This window comes from Poecilia reticulata, chromosome 1 (genome assembly GCF_904066995.2).
Source record: "Poecilia reticulata chromosome 1, P_reticulata-male-v2, whole genome shotgun sequence".
Lineage (NCBI taxonomy): Eukaryota > Metazoa > Chordata > Actinopteri > Cyprinodontiformes > Poeciliidae > Poecilia > Poecilia reticulata.
The window spans coordinates 7,778,134-7,801,379 of NC_088830.1; the positions used below are offsets into that span (position 1 = coordinate 7,778,134).

A 23,246-nucleotide genomic window follows, 5' to 3' on the forward strand; every position below is an offset into this window, starting at 1 on the left:
TTATACTGTTTTTGCATGTGTTGGAATTATAACTGCCTTTGTTTATTAAATAATAGCTATTAGAGCATAATCAGCATGTTTGTTTATAGTTTTGAGGGAAATTTCAAATGAAAACTTGGGCTAAAATAAAAATAGATTCTCTAGTCATCACAATGTGGAGATAACGTACTTTTTTTAATTTATTACCAGTTGAATTTATTGAATCCTGTAACTCTATTAAAGGGTTACAGGAGCTTTTTGTCAGCTCTACGTTTCAAAACCAAATCTGTATTTATGTCACTTGGAACAGTGACATAAATTGTAAATTATAATAAGAGTATATAAGCATGCGTTTATTGACTTTTTGTGTTGTGGCACGGTCTTTTGTTCTCAGGAATTTATCTGCAGCTGTTAAATTTATTGTTGAGGCAGTTTTCTTCTGTAGCTCAGTTCGTCTAAAGTTTACACCAGCCTTTTTTTCTGGACCGGAGCTATTACGAGGTGTTGCGTGATCGCACCAGTGGGAGGAGCGAGCCTGTAGGTGACATTTTCGTCTGACACACATTCGCCCCGCCCCCTTTACGTCTGGCGTCATCGACGTCGAACGGTACTGTTTGTTCTGGATTTGGGGCGAGGAAGGTCTACGGGCGCTGACAAGCGACTGAAGAAGGTAAAAATAGACTTTAATGGTCCAGTTTGGATGTCGGCGGCATATCAAAAGAAAGCGTACGACTGTGGGCGTCTGCTGAAGTGTTTAAAATAGTCTTCGTTGGCGTATTTTCCGCGCTGTCAGTGAGTGCTTCAGCAAGCGGAGCATGAGCTGTCCTCGCAGGCCTTGTACCGGTTTGGCTACACGGGATATATGTCGTTTTGCCTCATTTTTGTGTACGGTTTCGTCTCCTCGTGCACGTTCTGTGTCGTATCTTCAACGTCTAGGTACTTTTGTTGAGGTGACTTACGTGACAGGTGTCACTCGGTGCTGTCAGTGTACATGTTAGCGGCAGGTCGCTGAGACGCTAGTCAATTAGCTGCTAGGCTGTTTGTTTGTAGCCCCGTAGGCCGTATTCGTGACATAAGTTACGTCCTAATGGGTGCGTAGATTATGCACTATGGCGCAGAAACTCGTGTGAAGCGCGACGTACGGTGTTTCTAGAATACCACCAGTGCTGTCGGAGTGGTATTCTAAAACGCTGTTTACGTACACAGCTGTCACTTGATCATGGTGAACACGGCGACCCACGATCATGGAAGGTTAGTGAGGAAAGGTCTGCAGCAAGCTGGGTTTTTAAGTTTTTGTTTGGGTCAAACGAATTTTAATACAAATTTAATGGTGGCGAACCGAACAAATATAGTTTATTACCTCGGTGTGAAGAAGTTGTGGCCTTCTTTAAAGTACGCAATGCATTCTTTATCATAGAATCTTATTTCTTTAAGTAACGCTATGAACATAACCATATTTAAAAATCAAGTGCTATATTAAACACTGTGCTATTAATTTAAGAGTATATCACAATTTGCCGCTCTTAAAATACCTGATTTGACTAGACTGCAAAATTGTCTCCATTTGACAAAGTCATCATTCGTAGGTCAACAAAATATTGGTCTGAAGTTGTAGTATGTTATTGAAAAAAAGGATTAAAAACTTTCAAATGATATCAAGATTATGCGTATATTAACGATTTAAAATGAAATTCAGTTTTGAAAACTGAAATGGTGAAATCCGTAGAATTATATAAACCCAAATCATACAAAAAATGTTAGAATGTGATTCATCGTCATCTTTATTACAGACACAAATAGGACTACATGAGAATAAAAGAAAAATGATAATTTATCCAGTTTATTCAACCCATATATCATGGTTAATCTGCGAGATAATTTCGCTGTTTATTTTTGATATATTTCCAACAATAAAAACAAGGACTAAAATGTTGCCGCCTTAAAACTAAGCGAGAACTTTAAAAACCAAAACACCCAACAATTATTAAATTGCTTATTAAATGGCTGTCTGTGATAATTTACAAAGTGTGCTTCTGACATTACATAACCATGTTTTTTTTATTTCTGAATTAAGAATTAAATTCTACTTTAGTCACAAGTAGTTGAATAAAATGGTCAGCAAAAAAGTACGTAATTTTAAATATCCTTTAATGACACACAATAGTGGAGGAGTGAATAAAAATATACAATAAACACCTGCTGATGTAATTGAAGCATTTAAATAAAAAAGCTTACTGTTATTCTATAGAATGGCACTGAGCGTAGTGAAAATATACATTGAGCAACGGCAAAAATAAGATGATAATATCACAGTTATACATTTTAATATCATCCAGCCCTAACCGAAAGCTAATGCTAGCTAATTTGCCGGGCGATTGGCATTGTTGGCTAACCTGCTCTAAGGTAAAAACACACACTGCTCCAGATTTTGCGCTTGCAATCTTTTGTTTACCCTAATAACTGTAATAGACGGGACTAATGTTATTTGAACGATGAATATTTCTCTTGTTTATCTTTCATAAACAAGATAAATTACTTTATATTGAAAGAAGAGCAAAGTGGGAAGCGTCACCACTGCTCCAAACTTTGACTTTGACTTTTATTAGACTTAAAAACTGAATGAACAGTATGTTAATAGTCTTGAAGCCATACCTTTTTTAGAACTGTGGTTGAAAATAGAAAATGACTTGAGTAAAAATTTTAGTCAAATTATGAAATAGTTTGTTACTATTTCAGTGGAAACTGGATTTGTATGTTTTCCTCATTCTGTTATTGGATCTTAAAAATTACAACTTGCAATAGCAAGTAAAAGAGATCTCAGAAATTGAGAGATTTCAGATGCACAATAAAATTAATGTATTTATCAACAAATCTGTCTAATTAAAACTGATTAGATTTTTTTTCTAACACAACGATACTGGTCACAGTATCGTGTTATTATTCTGTTTTCATGTACACTAGATTGCACCACCATTTACGTTACCCTCTTTGGTTACTTAACGACATCGGACGTGACTCGTCTTAGACCTCGGGCACTCACTCTTGTGTCTCTCTCTCTCGCAGGTTTGACACTCGCCTCTATGTGTTGTGGTTTCCCTGAACTCACAGCGTGTCGCTGACGAGCATCCCAAGTTTCCTCAGAAAGGTGCCGCCTCACCAACTGAGATATGAATACACTAGTGGAGTAGACCACAGCGGCACAGCATCAACCATGTGAGTTTCACAAAGATCGTTTCTCAGATCGGGTCAAAATTAGCAACACAAAAGTGCAGGAGATGTTACACAATCTGGGCCAGCGATTTATTCAAGTTTAAAGCGTAAACGGAGAGGAGCTCAGCAAGAACCTGTTACATTGAAAGCTGCAGAAAACATTAGCACTGCTGTCTTCTCTAGCATCATCTAATGAAATCCAAAGTTTTCGCTTTGGTGATTTAGTCAGGCCAACTTAAAGTTTGCTGTTCAGATGCATCGAAATGAAATGGCTGTTATAGGGTACTTATTGTTATAATGGTGTGATCTCCTGGGAAAACCCGCATGGAATTGATGCTTGGTCCAAGACCAAGCAGCGGTGTGTTTTTATTTTAAAGGTGCATTTTTTTAAATGTAAAATCAGCTTTTTTAACTTTACAACTTTACATCATGTATAATTTTATTCCCTTATCAAAAACATACCTGCCTTGAGTCTCTCATGCATGTTTGAGAAATGCCTGAGGCCTGGTTCTTCCTCGGTGCTGCAGTTTCTAAGCTTCTGAGCTTCTCAGCTCCTTCAGACTAGCCAGCAGCAATTACCAAACATCTAGTGGAACTTGAGCTCATTATATAAGCTATTTCTCAGAGCAACGCTGGTAAAAATATTGTTAAAAGGTTAATAGAGGAGCCATGTAGTGATTATTTCCAGAAGGTGGAGTTTCAAAAAGAGCACGAGTTTCTTAAAGAGACAGAAGCCTAATTTCAAGCCGTGAAATTTCTTTTAGGTCATATTTGATGTATAAGCATTTTTATAACAACTGAATGTAACATAGTTATGCTACAAAATGGCACTATATACCTGGAAAATACATGATGCCGCCCCTTTAAGCTGTCTGACACAATTGCATAAATGTTGACATTAAAGCTTACCAATAGAAACGCCAAAGCTTTACACATTCAGTATTCTGAATGCTAGACACTACTGCTGTAACTTTGAAAGCTACAGTGAATTGGATTAAACACACTGACATTACCTTTATCACTTAAATTTTGAAATATTTCCATTGTAGATTGAGGACTTGTATGGAATAATTTAGTTTTAGCATGGTGTTTAGCACGAGAGACCAACTGCATCTGGATTCAGTTTAGTGCCTTTTTAGTTCTGGTTTGTTTTGATATGGCCACATTTTATACATGTTAATGCAACATCACTAGTACTACATCAAAAAGCAAGCCGAAAGAATGAAATCTTTACTAAGCTACCCTTTGGCTTTTCACAAATCGGCAACAGAGAAGCTCACGTTCCGCGCTCATGGGAGTTTTCACATCTAAGGCTGCCATCACAGAACCACATGGATGCAGAGTGGAAGTCAGCCGACTGAGAACTACATGTAAAATCTGTGTCTAAAAACGTTAAAAAGTTTAAACCCCATCGGTGACATGTGACTCCCTCTCGATTTTTTTTATTTTTTATTTCCACTTCCAGGCTTCACCTTTACTGAAGAAACTACTGTTGGTTGAGGTCCGGCGGTCTGATCTATAGGTGCACGTCACCTCAGCATGTCGAGCATATCTTTATGGAAAGAAATGAGGCGCATGGCGCAGTCCGCTGCACTAGTCCTGGAGTGTTGCGTTTTGAATCAGCCGCTCACACACTTTCGTAACGTCTTTGCATCAATCCGTTTGCATACAGCGGAGATGAGATATTTACATACATATATACACAAACATTTTCTTTACTGACTGTTTAATAGGTTCAGTAGGATTAAATGCCTGTTTGAGATCATTTAGAGTTGCTGAAATCAATTCTCTTTGATAAATTCTTGAGTGATTGAACAGAATTCAAAATATTTGATTTAAATTTAACCACATCTGTTATTAACTTGTGTGAGATCATAAGAAGAACAAAATGAAAAAATAACGAAGAAAGTATAAAAATACTCTTGTTTTTGGCACTTGAAAAAATGTTGCCAACACTGCCAGAATTTAAAAAAAAAGTTTTTTATAGAATTTATGTTAATATCTGGTGTCAACTGTAAGTGGGCCTGCATAGGGCTGTCACTCCCTCATCTGACAGCGTGAAGGTTTTATTGAAGTGTTTGGGCAAAGCTCCGTTTTGTTTTTTTGTTTTTGGGGTGGGGGAGGATAATCAGAATTCACCCTTGCTTTTTACAAATAATAATACATGCTGTGAGTTTGTGCCATGCTTTTTGCACAATGAAACGTTTTGTTGTTGTTTTTTGCATAGTTGAAATTATGTTTACTGACAATATTGTCTTGTTTGCATTTTATCTGGAGTCGAAGCTGTATTTAGTCCTTTGCGTCCAAACCAGCAGTAATATTTGTCAGTAGGAATCCACCAATTCACTTTTTTTTTTTTACATCCAATACCGATACAGACATCTGAGGTTTAATATCAGCCAATCCGATACAGAAAAACTGTGCTGAATTGACTTTTTTGTTGTTGTTGTTGTTGTGTTTTTTTATACAGACATAAATGTACCGAATTAAAAAGTTATTTGCTAGCTTTGCACCACTACAGCACACTTAGATACACAAACAGATTCACAAGCTTGGTCAAACTTGTAAAAACATAACTTTAATTTGTTCACTCGATTAGTGCAATTACGATAAGAACAGCCAATCTAAATTATATAATAAACTGAAACTGACAAAAGTAGCAGGTAAAAAATAAACTTCAACAAACCTTCTTTCAAATGGTTCAGAAAGTGTAATTATAAATTATAAATGTAATGTAAAATAAATAATAGAGCATGAAGTCACTCAGAGCATAAAGCATAGAATTAGGATGTATAGATCCGCCCTTCTGGATTGGGCACATTGTCGCCAATATCCAAAGTAGATTTTATTTTGATATCTGTATTGATACAGATATTAATATTGGATCAGTGCATTTCTACTTATAATCAGCACTTTTCAGTGAAGTTTAAGAAGTTCACAGCTCTTATTTTGTCATTTTCTTTAGTCTTGTTAAGTGATGAAACACAAAGTACATAAAGACAGCTGCAGTTTCTTGCTCTAAGTTAAGTTTTTCTCAGAAAGTTGAGTCTTTTTCTTTGAGCAGAAAACCAGCAGTAAATTATTAAAATATCTGCTCAAGCGTTTTCTTTCTGTTAGTTTTGCATCTTTCCATTAACAACATCAGTGCCCTTGATGTTGTCTCACAATCGTCCTTTCAGAGGGTCAAAGGAGGAATGTAATGGCCTGAGGGGGTTCCCCCCACTACAACCTGCCCCTGCCAGGTCCAACCCATCTCACCTGTCTGCTCGGCCACTGCAACCCTCTGCTGTGATGGGAGACGGACTGGAGGCGGGCAGCAGCCAGCACCTCCCTCCTGCCACGCCGACTCTCCCCTTCAACCCACCTCCTCCGGAAACATGGAACCCTTCCAGACCCAAACGACAGACCAACCAACTCCAGGTAGCTTCACTTTAGCTCGTCTTCATGCCCCCATTAGCCTGCGGTTCCCCTCGAACCAATAATTTTCCTTTTGTTTTGTCTGTGCTCTTTTCAGTACCTGCTTAAAGTGGTGTTGAAGACATTATGGAAACACCAGTTTGCATGGCCCTTCCAAGCACCTGTAGACGCAGTGAAACTTAATTTGCCCGTGAGTCGTGTTTTATTTATTTTTTACGTGCGTGAAGTCGCGACGTATAGCCAGTGTTGCCGCAGACGCTGCTGCCAACTTCATTTTACATGCGAACACCACACAGCCGTGCAAATACCTGGTTTCTACTCATTAACAAATCAGAATTGAGGGATTAAAGTAAATAAATACTTAAATAATTAGCTGAAAACAGATTAGTTTGTTGGTATAGTTAAGACTCGTTTAATCTTGTTTTTGTTCCTGTAGTAGTTTGATATATTGGATTAATGTGTGAAAATATTTAGTGGAAGCTTTTATTTTTAGTTGATTAGTTTAATTGATCAGTTTATAAATGAGGCAATATGGACTCAGTTTTATCATATTTTGTTGTACTTTTTTGATAACGATAAAAGTGTCTGTAAGAACAATTTATCACTACTTTTTTATATAGGTTACTGTATGGCTGCGACTGTGTTACAGCAATTATAACCCCACAAACACAAATACTGCTCTTGAAAAACATTCCCATTTGTGATATGCTTCTTTAGGACACCAGTCACATTAATAAATATGGTTTGTACCACCAAACTGCACAAAGTAACTGCATTTAATCATATTTTCAAACGTATTGCTACTCCTATTGAACATACAGTGGAGAAAATACTAAGAGTAACAATCCTGGTCATATGGACAGTTTTTAATTGTAATTTAATTGGGAATTCTTCAGTCCACCTTTCACAGAGTTGTCGTTTTCTTTACTTTTCTCCTCCCAAAGGACTACTACAAGATAATAAGGAGTCCTATGGACATGGGCACCATAAAGAAACGTCTGGAGAGCAACTACTACTGGAATGCCCAGGAGTGTATCCAAGACTTCAACACAATGTTCACAAACTGCTACATCTACAACAAGGTTAGCCGAGGTCACACGCTGAAATCACACTTAACCTTGACGAGCGACACATTGTGTTCTTCTTTTACGACAGTACAGAAAAACAGGTCTTTAGTTCATCTGTTATGAGCAAAATTAAAAAAAAAAAAAAGAATAAGTTTATATCTTGCAAAATTGTTCCATTTTTAATCTTTTTGTCACGTCGCAACCCCAAATCTCAATGTATTGGATTTCATTGTAAAAGTATGCTGTCAGTCTGAAACGCGCTCTGGTTTTCATATTGTCTCTCACTTCTGCAGCCTGGGGATGATATCGTCCTTATGGCCGAGGCTTTGGAAAAGCTCTTCCTGCAGAAGATTACAGAGATGCCGCAGGAAGAGGCGGAGATTGCCGTGGTCACTAAGGGTCGTCGTGCAGGGAGGCGAGAGCCCTGTGAGTAGATTTATCCTCAAATACATGTTTAATCACGAACATCTGATTTCTGGCAGATGCAACGTGGAAAGCAGCTGAGAAGACTTGTTTTCATTGATGTGTAAATGGTGCTAACCTGACTTGTTAAGCTTGTCAGGGCACATACAGGCTTAAACTTGCCATTGTGTAGCAAAATTTTAATGGTTAAATCAGGTTTAGTTTGTTTGAAGCGCTTCAGGTGTGTAATTTCCTGTTATTTGAAATTATGTCATTTGTCTTGCATGTGTAAAACACAGGGTTCCCGCTGATCCTAAAAAGTCTCTACACGCATTGAATCTAAAAATAAGGCCTTAAAGCTGTAGTATGTAACTTTTATAAAAGAATAATTTTACATATTTGTTGAAACGGTCCCTAATTTGTGATGGCATGAGACAGATAATCTGTGAAAAATCGAGCTCCTCTGCCTTCTCACGTTGCTTCCAGTGGTAACTAGAAACAACCAATCAGAGCCAGGAGGCGGGTCTTCACTGGGGTGTATTTCAAATATTTAAATAAAAAAACTAATCAATAGTTATCTATTGACTGATTAAATGTTTATTTCGTGTTATGTTTTTCAGCCAAATTGTCCAGCCCTATGTTAAAAAAACAAGGAGGACATGGTTTCCTCCAATGTATTATAAGCCTGTCGGGCCACCAGGCTTAGCATTGCTTATTTATTTAAGTCTTTTTAAAATGTTTGAGTTTTCTCAGACCTTATAAATGGTGTTTAGGCATTAATCTTTCAATAACAGATAATTATCAAGTGATATTTTTAAATTTCCTGTCAGCTTTAAACATTTTTAACTCAAAAACACAATGGGCTCCTGGATGAACGACTGCCCGAGTGGCCCAACCACCAGGCTTAGGAAGTTTTCTGGCGGAAACCTTGGAGGAAATTGTTGCTTACTGGGGTGTTTTTTTTGTTTGTTTTTTTTTTCATTTGTGTTTACTGTGAAGTTTGTCTTAAATGTTATTTCAACTGGCATTAAAAAGTCTTGAATTTAACTTGCCTTAAGCTGTAGGAACCCTGAAAATAGCACTTCATTTGGTATTTCTCTTCCCTCTTGTCCTCACACGTCCATCCTTCGTTCCAGTTCTGATGACTATGTCGGATTCAGGCCAAGAGTCATCATCTCCGTCAACGACCCCGCATACAAGAGGCTTTTCATCGCCCCCAACCACTCCACACACCCGTGGCACACCAACCCTCCCCTTAACCCAACCTTTACCTCAGCCCCTCATCCAGCCCTTAACCCAGCCCTTAACCCAGCCCTTAACCCAGCCCTTAACCCAGCCCTTAACCCAGCCCTTAACCCAGCCCTTAACCCAGCCCTTAACCCAGCCCTTACCCCAGCCCTTACCCCAGCCCTTACCCCAGCCCTTAACCCAGCCCTTAACCCCGACCTTAACCCAGCCCTTAACCCAGCCCTTAACCCAGCCCTTAATCCAGCCCTTAATCCAGTCCTTAATCCAGCCCTTAACCCAGCCCTTAATCCAGCCCATAATCCATTCCTTATCTCAACCATTTCCCCAAACCGTACCGCAGGCCCAGCCTTTGGCCCCCTCCCAAGTCCAGACACAACCCCCACGGGTGCCTCTCACACCCACAAACCACGCTTCACATCTCGGACCCCAGTTCATCCTCTCCACATCTGACATCCTACCCCAAGGCATGACGTCTGTCCCCCCTCCAGCCATGACTCACCCAGGCCTCCATCCTCCGCCGGTGCTGCAGAGCTCCCCAGCCCTCATCAAGGTAACCAATGACTCCACATTTCGTTGTGTTACACACATCCAAATGTTTCTGTTCTGATGGAAAACCCCAAATCCCCGACAACAGCAAAAGAAAAGCCAGAAGAGGAAAGCGGACACCACCACCCCCACCGCCAACGACCAGCTGAGCGAGTCGCCCCCGGTGTCCGACGTGACCCGGCCTCGCCGAGACAGCGCCCGCCCGTCGAAGCAGCCCAAACGGGACTCGTTGCAGCCGGACTCCCAACATCACATGGGGGGAGGCCTGGAGATGGGCGCCACGGCAACATCCAAGCGCCAGGATCAGCTCCGCTTCTGCGCACGACTCGTTAGAGAGATGTTGTCCAAGAAGCACATGGCGTACGCCTGGCCTTTTCACAAACCCGTCGACGCCAAATCTCTGGGCCTGCACGACTACCATGACATCATCAAGCACCCGATGGATCTCAGCACCATCAAGGTGACCTCTTTTTTATTATTATTTTAAAGTCTAGGGTTACTTGTGCAATAACTTTTTAGGATAGAGTGAAACAGCTTTGTACAGTTTAATCAAGATATTTACATACTGAATAAACGAAGACATTCTCATTAGCTGCGTTTTCATTACAAATGTGTGCAGAACTTTGTCGATATTTCGCTAATGTCACGAACTAATTCATCGCGTCATCATCCTCCCACCACATCATCTCGTCTTCTTCTTTGTGTCCTATAGTAGCAACATCCAGTTGTTGATCACATGACTCATGTGATCAACAACATATGTGATGTGAAAATAATGTTTCCATTGCAGGTTTTTCAAAACATGTTAACGTTATCGCAGCTGAAAAAACACCTCATTCTAGTTCCAAAAACTTTTTATCGAAAAAGTTTTTTCTAAATTGTCAAATTTCTTTGTGCAACTATAGTGAATGGAAACGCAGTTAGTGTCTGACATTAAAGCACACTGGTTCAGGTGTGTGAGGAGATTCAAAATTATTTCTATTTGTCAACGTCTGGAATATGTTTTTAGACTATTTAAAATATTTTTCACATTTAGAGATTATGTACTACTCCTTTAAATAATTTATGAAAGCCCAACAATGATGTCGAGGCTTTTCAACTTTTTGATTAGTTGATTCTATTGGTGGGATTCAATTAAAGATTTTAAGTTAATTGCGGGCTTTGTAATTAATCAAATTTTAATACAAAATGATTATCTAGAAAAAGAATTGAATAATTTGAGTTTGTAGAAATAATTTCACAATTCTAAATTACGTGAAACGGGAAAAGTTGATAATTTAAAATGTTTTGTCATAAATATTTTGATCATTCTAAATGGTTTTTGTCTCCTTCAGAAAAAGCTGGATAACAGGCAGTACAGAGACCCTGAAGAGTTTGCTGCAGACGTCCGGTTGATGTTCTCCAACTGTTACAAGTACAATCCTCCAGATCACGACGTTGTTTCCATGGCACGTAAATTACAGGTAAATGCAGCCGCACACAGAGGAGCGAAAACAATCTGGCATTATGAATTTATTTATCTGATTTAACAAAATAAAATACAAAATCTGAAAGACTCCAGACAAACACAACTTATGATGTGCTGCTATTTGGGATTTTACGGGAAAAAATCTTCTGTTCGCATTATTTGTGGTCGGACCACCACTAATAATAATCTGTTGGCTCATTTTTTAAATAATCAAGGTTTTCTACACGTTTGTTTTTTCCTGTTTAAAACCCCTTTTTATTTCAATCTATTTTTTTTACAAAGTGAATAAATTTTTCTATCCCACATGTTAAAATGTACACAAAAACTTTGCTCTTTAAAAAGTGAATTATATGTGAAAAGCGCCATTGCAGCTTGACACAAATAAATATGTGCATTTCAGTGTAATGTGTATTTAAAAATAAAAATCCTAGAGATTCAAATTGTCAAACATTATGAAGCTCAAGTGGAAATAAACAAGTGATAAGTCTCGGGTTGGAGTGCAAATCCAAAGAAAAAAAGACATATTTATTAGGTGTATGTATTATTTTTTAATGTTGCTTGTTGAATTTGTATAACATGCACTTTATCTACACTAACAAAGTGGGGCGTAGAAATTTATATTGGGTTTCTGTGCATGAATACACAAACTAACACAATAACAGGAAACTAGCAAACGATCGGTCTGACTTGAACTTTAAACACTTTTAAGAGACAAACGACTCGTGTTGTTTTCTTTTTATGTTTCACTCTGCACTCTGCTGCAGTTCACTTAAAAAAAAGTTTCAACTCCAAACCATTAAACATTAAAATAGTTTTATTCCTCATTAGATGGTAAATAGATGATCTGTCCTTCATGTTTGTTTTGATGTAGCTGCCCAGAAAGGGAGCACACACTCTGCACACAGCACTTTGTAGGAACACTGTCTTGACCTATGTCAAACATAAAAGAACATAAAATATATATTTAAAAAATTTATTTAAAAGAGTTTCCTGTCATTGGTCGGCCCACTCCAGCTGAAAAACCTCTGATTCCAATTTCCCCGATCCTCTTTACTGACTTCACCTCATTTCTTCACTGGGTTTCATTTTTATTTTCAAGAATTTCTGCATAGATGTTTGTGGAAACTTTCATTTGTGTGTGTTTTTAATGAATACATAACATTTTAATTCAAAGCACAAATACAATTTGATGTATTAACGCCACCTTGTGGAAGCAAGCAGGATTGCCGCAGGAGAAGGCAAAAGTCATTTATTAGAAGTTTTGATGTTTCAATTTAGTTTTAATTTCTTTACAGATCTGTACTGATCCACTTTTTTAAACTTCCGATACCGATATCTGAGGTTTAGTATCAGTCAGTCCGATACAGAGGAAAAGTGCTTAATTTACAGGATCAAGCGCATTGTCACCGACATCTAGAATTTATTTATACTTTTTCTTAACTTTAGGATTCATAATAAACTAAACATCGTCAGTCTGTCTTGTCTTGAAATGGGAAACTTTTTGACCTGAGAGTTTCTGTTGCTGTCCTCCACCACCAACAGGACGTGTTCGAGATGCGCTTCGCCAAAATGCCGGACGAGTCCGAAGGGCCCATTCCGGTCCCCACGCCGTCGTCGGCCCTCCTCTCCGTCCCCCCCACCCGACTAGCCCCTCCTCCGTCTGCTGCGTTGGAAGACGAAAGCTCGAGTTCCTCCGACTCCGAGTCGTCCAGAGGAGACTCGGAACAGGAACGACAACATCGACTGGCCGAGCTACAGGAGCAGGTCAGAGCGGTGCTGTCCAAACATTTTCAACCTTTGGTTTTTTGTTTTTTTGTTATACATTAAAATGTCAAAACTATAGATCCTTCTCAAAAAATTAGCATATTGTGATAAAGTTCATTATTTTCCATAATGTAATGATAAAAATTAAACTGTCATATATTTTAGATTCCTTGCACACCAACTGAAATATTTCAGGTCTTTTATTGTTTTAATACTGATGATTTTGGCATACAGCTCATGAAAACCCCAAATCCCTGTCTCAAAAATTTAGCGTATTTCATCCGACCAATAAAAGAAAAGAGTTTTAATACCAAAAATGTCAACCTTCAAATAATTATGTTCAGTTATGCACTCAGTACTTGGTCAGGAATCCTTTTGCAGCCTTCAATGTGGCGTGGCATGGAGACAATCAGCCTGTAGCACTGCTGAGGTGTTATGGAGGCCCAGGATGCTTCAATAGTCTTAAGCTCATCCAGAGTTTTGGGTCTTGGTCTCTCAACTTTCTCTTCACAATATCCGACAGATTCTCTTTGGGGTTCAGGTCAGGAGAGTTGGCAGGCCAATTGAGCACAGTAACACCATGGTCAGTAATACCAGTGGTTTTGGCACTGTGAGCAGGTGCCATGTTGTGCTGAAAATTAAATCTTCATCTCCATAAAGCTTTTCAGCAGATAGAAGCATGAGGTGCTCCAAAACCTCCTGATAGCTGCTGCATTGACCCTGCCCTTGATAAAACACAGTGGACCAACACCAGCAGCTCCCCAGACCATCACTGACTGTGGGTACTTGACACTGGACTTCTGGCCTTTTGGCATTTCTTTCTCCCCAGTCTTCCTCCAGACTCTGGCACCTTGATTTCCAAATGACATGCAACATTTGCTTTCATCCTAAAAAAGTACTTTGGACCACTGAGCTGTTGCTCAGTGGTCCAACTTGGTTGGAGTGCAAATCCACAGAAAAAGACATATTTATTAGGTGTATGTATTATTTTATAATGTTGCTTGTTGAATTTGTATGACATGCACTTTATCTACACTAACAAAGTGGGGCGTAGAAATGTATATTGGGTTTCTGTGCATGAATACACAAACTAACACAATAACAGGAAACTAGCAAACGATCGGTCTGACTTGAACTTTAAACACTTTTAAGAGACAAACGAGTCGTTTTAAGAGACAAACTCTGACCTGGGCTACAGAGAAGCCCAGGTCAGGCACTTCTGCCACCGTTTCTGGTTCAAAAGTGGCTTGACCTTTGACCTGGGGAATGCAGCACCTGTAGCCCATTTCCTGCACACGCCTGTGCACGGTGGCTCTGGATGTTTCTATTCCAGACTCAGTCCACTGCTTCCCCCAAGGTCTGGAATGGGCCCACCCTAAAAAATAAATAAATTCTTGCATGTTTCAGGTTGAATATATTTGTCTAGATTTTTGTTGGTGTGTATTTTCTGCAACGTTAGGAAATTGTTCACTCTTATTTTACTTGAGTTTTCAGCAAAAATCACTGTATGCTTATGGTTTAATTCATTTAAGTTAAAAGCCAATGCTTTTTAAATTTTTCAAAAAAATTTAAATTTTTCCTTTTTTGTTTTTTCTTTGGTCCGGCAGTGAAAATTTCACTGTAACATTTGTTCTATATTTCTGTCTGCACGACCGTCTGAGCTGGCAGGCTAAATCTGTGGTACTCCTGAATTCAAATCACTTCAATTCATTTATATTCCAACAGTTCACAACAAGTGTCATCATAAAAAAAAAAGAAATCAGTTGAATTCAGCCATGCAGATTCTTTGGCCATCCCTGGGTTAGAGGATGGAGGCTGGCTTTACCCAACCACAGAGGAGATCATTCACGCCTTGTGGTGTTTCCTGACCTAATGTGTGTGTTTTTCAACCTCCTAGCTCAAAGCTGTTCATGAGCAGCTGGCGGCGCTCTCCCAGCCACCGACCAGCAAGCCCAAGAAGAAAGAGAGAGACAAGAAGAAGAAGGAAAAGCATAAAAAGAAGCAGGAAGCTGAGGAACCCGCAGAAACCTCTCCTCCCGCGATGCTTCAGACTTCTAAGAAAAGCAAGAGTAAAGATCCCGTCACAATAAAGGAGAAGAAGAAGAAGCCCAGGTGCGTTTTCCTTTGCAGAATTCAGTCACGACGTCTCTGCTTGAAGTCGGACTAAATCCATCATTTGTCCATCGCAGTAAGAAAGAGGACGTCAAAAACAGCCGGCCAGCTCCGCCCCCTCTGTCAGGACCCATCGCTCTCCTGCCTTCAGCTTCTCTGGAAGCGGAGGATGACATCGGTGTGTTTCATACGGAGCAGAGGCGAAGCATGACGGCTTCTGGAAACGTCATACAAATATTTACATTTCCAGACTCATTTCTATTCAGTTGTCCCATTTAGCTTCACATAACAAGCTTGTATAAATGTATATCTAAAGTATTTTTTTACATTTTAGAATGAACATCAAATATGTGAAATTTTTTTTGTGGTTAATCAAAGGCCCAGTGTAAACATCAGCAATGTTTTTGTTTTGTTTTTTTCTTCTTCAGATTTTGGCTCTTGCAAGCCGATGTCGTACGAGGAGAAGCGCCAGTTGAGCCTGGACATCAACAAACTGCCCGGCGACAAGCTTGGCCGAGTCGTGCACATAATCCAGACGAGGGAGCCGTCGCTGAAAAACTCGAACCCCGATGAGATCGAGATCGACTTTGAGACCCTGAAGCCGTCTACGCTGAGGGAGCTGGAGAAATACGTGTCTAGCTGCCTCAAGAAGAAGAAAAAACCATCAGGTGGGTTTTTGAACCAAGTTCTGGTTGAAATAGATGGACAACAAAAACCCGTTCTGTGGGCACAGTCAGCATTAACTCTGTTATCAAGAGTTTGTCTGGGCTACAGGTTTTAAAAATAAGTATTTTATTTCCCTTCTTTTTTTTTTTTAATCAGGGTTTTTTTTTTCTCACTTAAAAAGAAAATTACAAATGCCTGAAAATATTTTCAAAAAAGTGGCTTCATTCTCGGCTTCATTTCAGTCATCCCTTCTGTCTGTTCAAAGTCCAAATAATTAGAAATTGTAAGACAAGCTTGTCAAACAAGATGGCGACTCACGGTGTGGTGACATCACTCTGAATTATAGAAACTCAGTGGTGAAAAACATCCACAGTTTTCTAAAATAAAATCTTCAAAAACAAAAAAAAAAAATGAATTCATAAAATTAATTATCAAGTGGCTTATGGTTTTTTACCAACGACAAAACCAAAATCCTACAACTGCTAAAAATCTGACGCCTCGCCATGTTTGTTTACATTTCATGAGGAAAGAAGTTGCTCTCTGTGTCGCTTCCCTCAGTGGTTCTCAGTGCAGCGTCTCCACAGGCGAGGAGGAGAACAGGTTTTTCCAAACGATTTGGTGCATTTGGCACAGTACAGTGTTCACTTTGCATTTATTAATTAAAACTGGACTGTATTTGATCGGCTCTGATTCAAAATCTACAATACTTACACCGCTGAATTCTATTTTGTTCTGTACAGATTATTTAAACACAGTTCAATTTAGGATTCGTTGTGTTTGTGCCAATCTGATATGGACATTAAATACTTGTTTTGTTGAAGTTGTAAAAGTTTGATGGCTTTTGTTGCAGTAGAGAAGTCTCTGGAAATGACCAAGATAAAGACAGGATCTTCATCTTCAGGCAGCAGCGACTCCTCAGACAGCGAGGACTCTGAGAATGGTAGTGTCTTTACTTCACTTATGTGTTTTTACTGATTGGCACCCTCAAGTATTCAGCCTGTAAATGTTGTCCTTCTTCCTCTCTTGAATCTCATTTGTCTCGTGGCTACAGGGCTGGTTCCCAAGCAACAGAAGAAGACGTTACCCATCAAGGATTCCAAGAGAGGGAACCACCAGCCGCCTCCTCCTCCTCTTCCTCCCAGTGGGATGCTCCAAGTCGCCTCCGCGCCTCAAACACAACCCCAGCTATTCCAGTCCAAGCCCCCGTTTGTATCCGCTCCCTCTGTCCTGCCGCTGGACTCGTCTCAGCTGCTGTCCTCGGGATTCGACCCTCTGGCACATTTCATGAATTCCCACCTGACCGAGTCAAACGCAGAGTCCGGTGCCGCTGCCGGGGCAGCGTTACACCCGGGCTTGCTGAATGCAAACGCACCCCTCAACCAGACGCCGACCGGCACGCATCCCTTCCTAAACCAGCATCCCATCGTTCCTTCCCCAGGTTGGTATTTCAGAGCTGCGGCTTCAGCATATCCACATAGCAGCCTAAATTACTTTTTAAAGGGGAAGTTTTATGTAAATTAAACTTTTTTGAGCTTTGCATCATGTTATAATGTTATTCAATCATCAAAAACATGCCTGGAGTGTTGCTTTGATTCTTTGATGCAAGGCAATATGTTTCTCCGCCGTATCGTCCAGCCCGAGTCGAAACCCTAATTTCCGCACATTGCTACGTTTTTAATAGAATATGTCGTGATAGATTGTTGGATTAGGCTTTAAAGATTGTCTTCCATGTTTGCAGCCATCCACAATGCCCTCCCCCAGCAACCATCCAGACCTAGCAACCGCGCCGCACCTCTTCCGCCCAAACCACCGCAGCCACCACCGCAACCTCCTCCATCCTTGCTGCCTCCTCCGCCTCCCGCCGTCCCCGCGCAGCTTCAACCCACGCTTCCAATGAGCCTCCCGCAGCCAGTCCTCCGCCCACGCGTCCCGTCGCCGCCGTCACACGGCATCCTGGGTACCCTCTCGGCTCAACCTCCTCAGGCGTTGCTGGAGGACGACGAAGAGCCCGTGCCGAACAGCTCCGAGATGCCGCCACTCAGCCAGGTTCACAACCTGCTGCAGTCGCTGCAGCCCCGGGTCACCATGCCGCCACAGCAGCAGCCGCCGCCGCAGCTGCAGCCGCTGCAGCCGCTGCAGCACACACATTCGCCCGGGCAGGTCGCTTCCCAGCTCCTGCAGTCGATACACACCCAGGGCCTGGCGGTGGCACCACCCACCCAGACGCAGAGACACGTCCCGGCTCACGTTCCCCAGCTGTTCCCGAATTCCCAGACGGTGGCATCCCAGCAGCTGAAGGGCGTCGTCCTGCAGCAGAAGGTCCAGCAGCTCCAGCATCAGCAGCAGCCGTCCCCACACAACACAGCAGAGGCCTTCTCAACTAAAGGTACTACATTAAACACAGTGGGGGTTTTTTTATTTTGTTAAACCTCTATTTAACCAGGTAAGTTGATTGAGAATAAATTCTCACTTTCAACAACCTCCTGCTTAGAGAACATTAAAGGGGGAGTATTTTTGAGCTGATAGTATTATTCCCTCATCAAAAACATACCTGGAGTGTTGCTTTGATTCTTTCATGCAATTTAGAGAAATCCTTTAGTCTCCCATGGCAACCATTCAACTGTTCAAAACACCTGGGTGGATGAAGCTCCACCTTTGAGAACGAAGCTTCTCTTCAGAGCTGAAATTTCCAGGCTTCCACATCACATAGCAGAACAGAACAACTCCACCACTCTGCTCCTTCAGAGTTTTATTTTATTTTACTTGTTGAAACAGCTGAAAACTACCAGCGTAGTGACAGAGGACAGATTGGAGATAAGCTGGAAAGTTCCACAGCTCTTAATAACATTAACATATGAGAACCTTGCATCTAATAAGATTAAGATACATATGTTTAGATTTTTACATTTACTAACTCTATATATATATATATATATTTTTTTTTTTTTAATTAATTAATTTTTTTGTTTGTTGTCATTCTGGTATTCATCCATACGGTGGTGCTAGAGAGTTCAGCTGTAGATAAACTGAACTTCTTGTTCCCTGTGCTTTAGGCTGCCTGCGTCAAAGCCCCTCTCCTCTAATGATGCATTCGCCTCAAATGCCTCAGTTTCATCCAATGGGACAGCAGTCACCTTTACAGACCAAGAAGCATGTAAGCCAATCGGGAACGTTGCATCACTGTATCGATGTGTGGCGACTGCACTGAGTTCTGTGTGATTGGGCATGGCGTAGGAGCAGAGGTCCAACCTGGTGGGAGTCAAAGAGGAGAAGCCTTCGCAGTCTCCAGGTCTACCTTCATCACCTTTCAGCCCTGCAATCCGCCAAGACGCACACAAACATGACAACAAACACAGTGAGTGAAATGTTTATTCTCTAAGGAAGGGTAAAACAGCGTTTCTGTAAGATTGATCAAATCCAGAGAAAATTTTTAATGTTTTAAGTTTTATAGATTTCAAAATGAAGCAGATCTTGAGTCCAAACACTTTTAAAAAGTGCAATATCCCTTTAGTACTCAAATCTGGAGTAGGCCTGAAACGATTAAATGAATTAATCGACTAATTTAGCAACTGGATTATACAGACTTAAAAAAGGTTGCTGTGAAAGCAACATAGAGCAGTAATTGAGCCAAAATTGTACAAAGCAAAACATTTTGTACATTTTGCTTTTGAGATGTTAAACCTAAATCTGTAAATTTGTTTTCCCCAAAAACTTCTTGGGTGGCTTAGTTTTACTTTTCCCTGGTTCAAATTCACATTGTTGCATTTTAGGCAATAAGATGTTAATTTATTTTTTATTATTATTTAAAAAGGGAACTGAATTGTTTGCATATTATAATGTATTTATAATATTGTATTAAAAAAAGTCGGCCTATGTGGTTAAAGGAAAAAAATGTGCCAATTTTTTAATGTAATAGTCATAGAATAATCGATTACGAAAATAATTAGTTAGTTGCAGTCCTAATCTGAAGACAACAAAAACATTGTGTTTCAAATTAAGTGGAGTATCAAGGTGCTGAAACGTTAATACTGTTAATTATCTGGAAATATTTGGAGGGAAAACCCATCAAAATGTAAATTTGAGTTTGGAAGCATTAACGTTGCTCTGGTTCCTCATTTTTCCCTAAATGTGTGTTTAGGTTTGGAGATGAAGCCGCTGGATGGTTCTCGTCCCGTTTCCCGCCTCCCTAACTCCCCGTCGCCGCCCGCCTCCCAACCGGAGAACAAAATCAAGCAAGAACCCAAGACCCCCATCGCACCCAAAAAGACACCGGTATGCACAAAAAAATAATAAAATAGTGCCACACCCAATAAAATCCGTCTTTATTTCCCACTAATCCTGCTGTGTTTCTGTCCCAGGATGTGAAACTAAAGAACATGGGCTCCTGGGCCAGCCTGGCTCAACGCTCCCAGTCTGCGCCGACGTCATCGCTGCGCTCGTCCAGCGACAGCTTCGAGCGCTACAAGCGCGTCGCCATGGAGAAGGAGGAGCGGGAGAGACAGCTGAAAGCCCAGGCGGAGCAGGCTAAGAGAGTGCAGGAGATGCTACGGTAAGTAAGAGGGACAGAAAGCAGCTCACTCCGAATGATGAAGAAACGACTCAGAATTAGCAAAGAAAAATTAAAAAAGGGGGAGGTGAGGACATTTTTTGTCTTTTGAATTCCCTCGCAGAATTTTTTGCATTCCCACACAAAAGTTTTCATTTCTTTCCAAAACTTTTTTTGTGTTGCTTGGCTTAATTTTGCATCATTTTGAAAAGGCCTACATCAGCATCAGTGGCACCAGGTAACTTGATCAAATAAAAACATACTGCTGCTTCCTGTTTCCGTGTCACAGCCGCGACGATGACGACACAACGGAGCACGGTCGCCGAGGGCGACAGTCGCCCCTCGCTCCGACCCCTCCCCCCGTCTCCTCTCCGCCCACTCACTCCCCTCAGCCGCTGCCGGCTCCCGCCAAACAACAAGCTCCGCCCCCTCCGCCCGCGGCAGCGGTGGCAGCAGCAGCAGCAGCACACAGCGCTCTGGACCAGCAGAGGGACCGGGAGCGCCTCCGCGAACGGGACCGGCGCTTCAGAGAGGCCGTACGCACTTTTTTTTTTTTTTTTTTTTTTTTTGCTCGTTTGTTTCTCACTTTTTTCTTTAAATTGCATCTCATCGTCCTTTTACCTTTTTGGTTTTCTCTACAGATGGCGGACAACATCGACATCAATTTCCAGAGCGACCTGATGGCGATTTTTGAGGAGAGTCTTTTCTGAAAAGGAAAAAAAAAAACAACAAAAATAGAGAGCACGAGACGAGGACTTGATAAGTTACGTTTGCAAATGTACAAGCGTCACGAGAAACAGCTCTGAGATACATGGTTGCCGACGACGACACAAACCCACATCACCGCCCGGACCTATCAGAAACCTCTCGGCCCCGTTAGCTTGTTGTGATTGGGAACGTAGAGAAACGGCCTTTCTCCCTCCTGGGTTTCCTGCTTGATGTTCACTGGTTACTTAATGATCTCCAAGGACGATGGGATGAGCAGTCTGAAAATTTTAGGAGGATCGAAATTGAATCTCCTTCATTATGTTAAATTATAAACTGGAGCAATTTCTTTTTCTTTATTTCTGGGGGACTTTAGCTAACAGGAGAACAAATGAAACGGCCTGCTCTGTTTTCACTTTTCTCCTCTCCCCTCAGATTTTCACTGGGGGAATCTGGACTCTTGTGGTTAAGTTTGTAAGGTTTTCGTCAGCTATCATTTAGAAGCTTATTGTTTTCTCAGGATACAGTGTGTTTTGTTTTTGTTTTTGTTGTTTTATTGTTTTGTTTTTTTTATAAGACCTCCTTTCACCTTCCTCTTCCCCCTCTGCAACAATCAGGAGTGACCACGGAAGAAGCAACCATGTTTCATAAGTTTTCAAAGTGCGTCCCTTGCCTTAGCGCTCCGGCCTGTAAACTAATCACGCCCTACAAATTATACATATTATATATATATATAAAAATAGATACACAAATATATATATTATATATGACAAAAAAAGTAAGTCATTGAAGAATATGAGAGGGATATCGTTTGTGGAGAGCAAAGCTCGTGTCTGTGTTCATCTCTGAGCTATGGTTTTGATTTTGTAGACTTTACTGTAAAGAAGAAAAACAAACAAAAAAACAAAACTTTTTTTATGATTCTATTGAGAGGATTGTTTCGTCTGTCTTATTCTCACATTTTAAGTTTTTGTTTTGTGTTTTATTTTTTCTTAACTCTATGCCAAAACAAATCCATTGAGTGCTGAAAGTTGTTTCACGTTTTTTACATGTAAATTGCATTGTCTCTTCACTTTATATTAAAGACTGTCATCATTGCTATTTAAAATTTTGCTTCCCCTTCTTCCCCCTCTTCCCGGCCTTTTAAATCGAAAGTTATGCAACAGGTTTTGTCTTTTTCAAAGGAGTTTTACGCGCCTAGGTCCCATCATTTTGTACTTACTGGATAAATCTGCACTTAAGTGTTTTAGTCTTTTTTTTATATATATTTCTTTTATTTTTATTTGTTTTCTTCCCTTCATGTGGATATTTTTAGTCGGTCGGCCCATCTCGCCTGCCACCATCATCACAGTTTCAGTCGTCTCCGATGGGCTTCTCTTTGTTCTGTCCTTCGTCACTCTGACCTCGCGCTCGTCGTCGTCCGCACTGAGAGCGTTTTGGACTTTGTGTGCCATTGTGTTGATCTGGAAGCGGGAGCTTTTCCCTCTTCCTTGAGGTTTGGCTCGGAGATCCGGAGTGTTTTCTGCTCTGTCATTTTCTGGATTTTTTTTCTACTTTTTCTTTTCTTTTCTTCACATCTTCAAGGTGTCCTATTTCTCCTTCGCTGTTTTTTCTTCTTCTATGATTTATTTTACCCAGAACAATGTGTTGGTATGTTGGTGAGTGAGGCATTGAGGTCAATAGATTCATCTTCATATAATGGAGTACAGCATCTTTGTTTTTTTGTTTTTGTTTTGTTTTTTTAAGAAAAGTATTAAAATATTTAAAAACCTTACCCTGATCCTCACCATTTTTTCTTTGTAATGGGCCTTTATTGTCACCTAACAGAAGCACAACAAAATTAATTTCAGCACAGAAGAAGATGAACAGCATAACACACCGGTGACTCGCAAAATGTGGGAGAGAAAGACGGTCATTGAATACTATTTTTAAAAATTATTAAAAATACTATTTTTAGCAGAGTATTATTCAACAAATGTATAATCAAAATACGTTTACCTTTTTGAGTTCTGCACCTAAAAGAGTATATAAAAAAAAAACTAAAACTACAATTAAAACCTAAACTGCAACTATACTTAACTAATAAAACCTAGCAAACCCACTCTGAAAACTAATA

The 23,246-nt window shown here is 40.4% G+C and overlaps 1 protein-coding gene across 2 annotated transcripts; it reads left to right on the forward strand.

Annotated features, from left to right (window-relative positions):
- Window positions 1–395: 395 nt before the first annotated feature.
- On the forward strand, window positions 396–22,904 carry LOC103475011 (bromodomain-containing protein 4-like). 2 transcript variants are annotated; one of them, XM_008426485.2, is made up of 22 exons: window positions 396–649; window positions 3,043–3,192; window positions 6,369–6,609; window positions 6,704–6,796; window positions 7,551–7,688; window positions 7,967–8,099; window positions 9,212–9,873; window positions 9,958–10,329; window positions 11,204–11,332; window positions 12,880–13,101; window positions 14,999–15,213; window positions 15,291–15,391; window positions 15,642–15,881; window positions 16,733–16,819; window positions 16,931–17,317; window positions 17,618–18,265; window positions 18,933–19,033; window positions 19,114–19,234; window positions 20,018–20,151; window positions 20,238–20,428; window positions 20,715–20,961; window positions 21,067–22,904. In XM_008426485.2, exons 3-22 carry the CDS (start codon window positions 6,481–6,483, stop codon window positions 21,133–21,135), a joined length of 4,419 nt encoding a protein of 1,472 aa, XP_008424707.2. In that variant the 5' UTR covers window positions 396–649; window positions 3,043–3,192; window positions 6,369–6,480; the 3' UTR covers window positions 21,136–22,904. The 2 variants fall into 2 exon arrangements, with proteins under 2 accessions (XP_008424707.2, XP_008424636.2); XM_008426414.2 differs by having other exon boundaries at window positions 400–649; window positions 16,730–16,819.
- The last annotated feature ends 342 nt before the right edge of the window (window positions 22,905–23,246 follow it).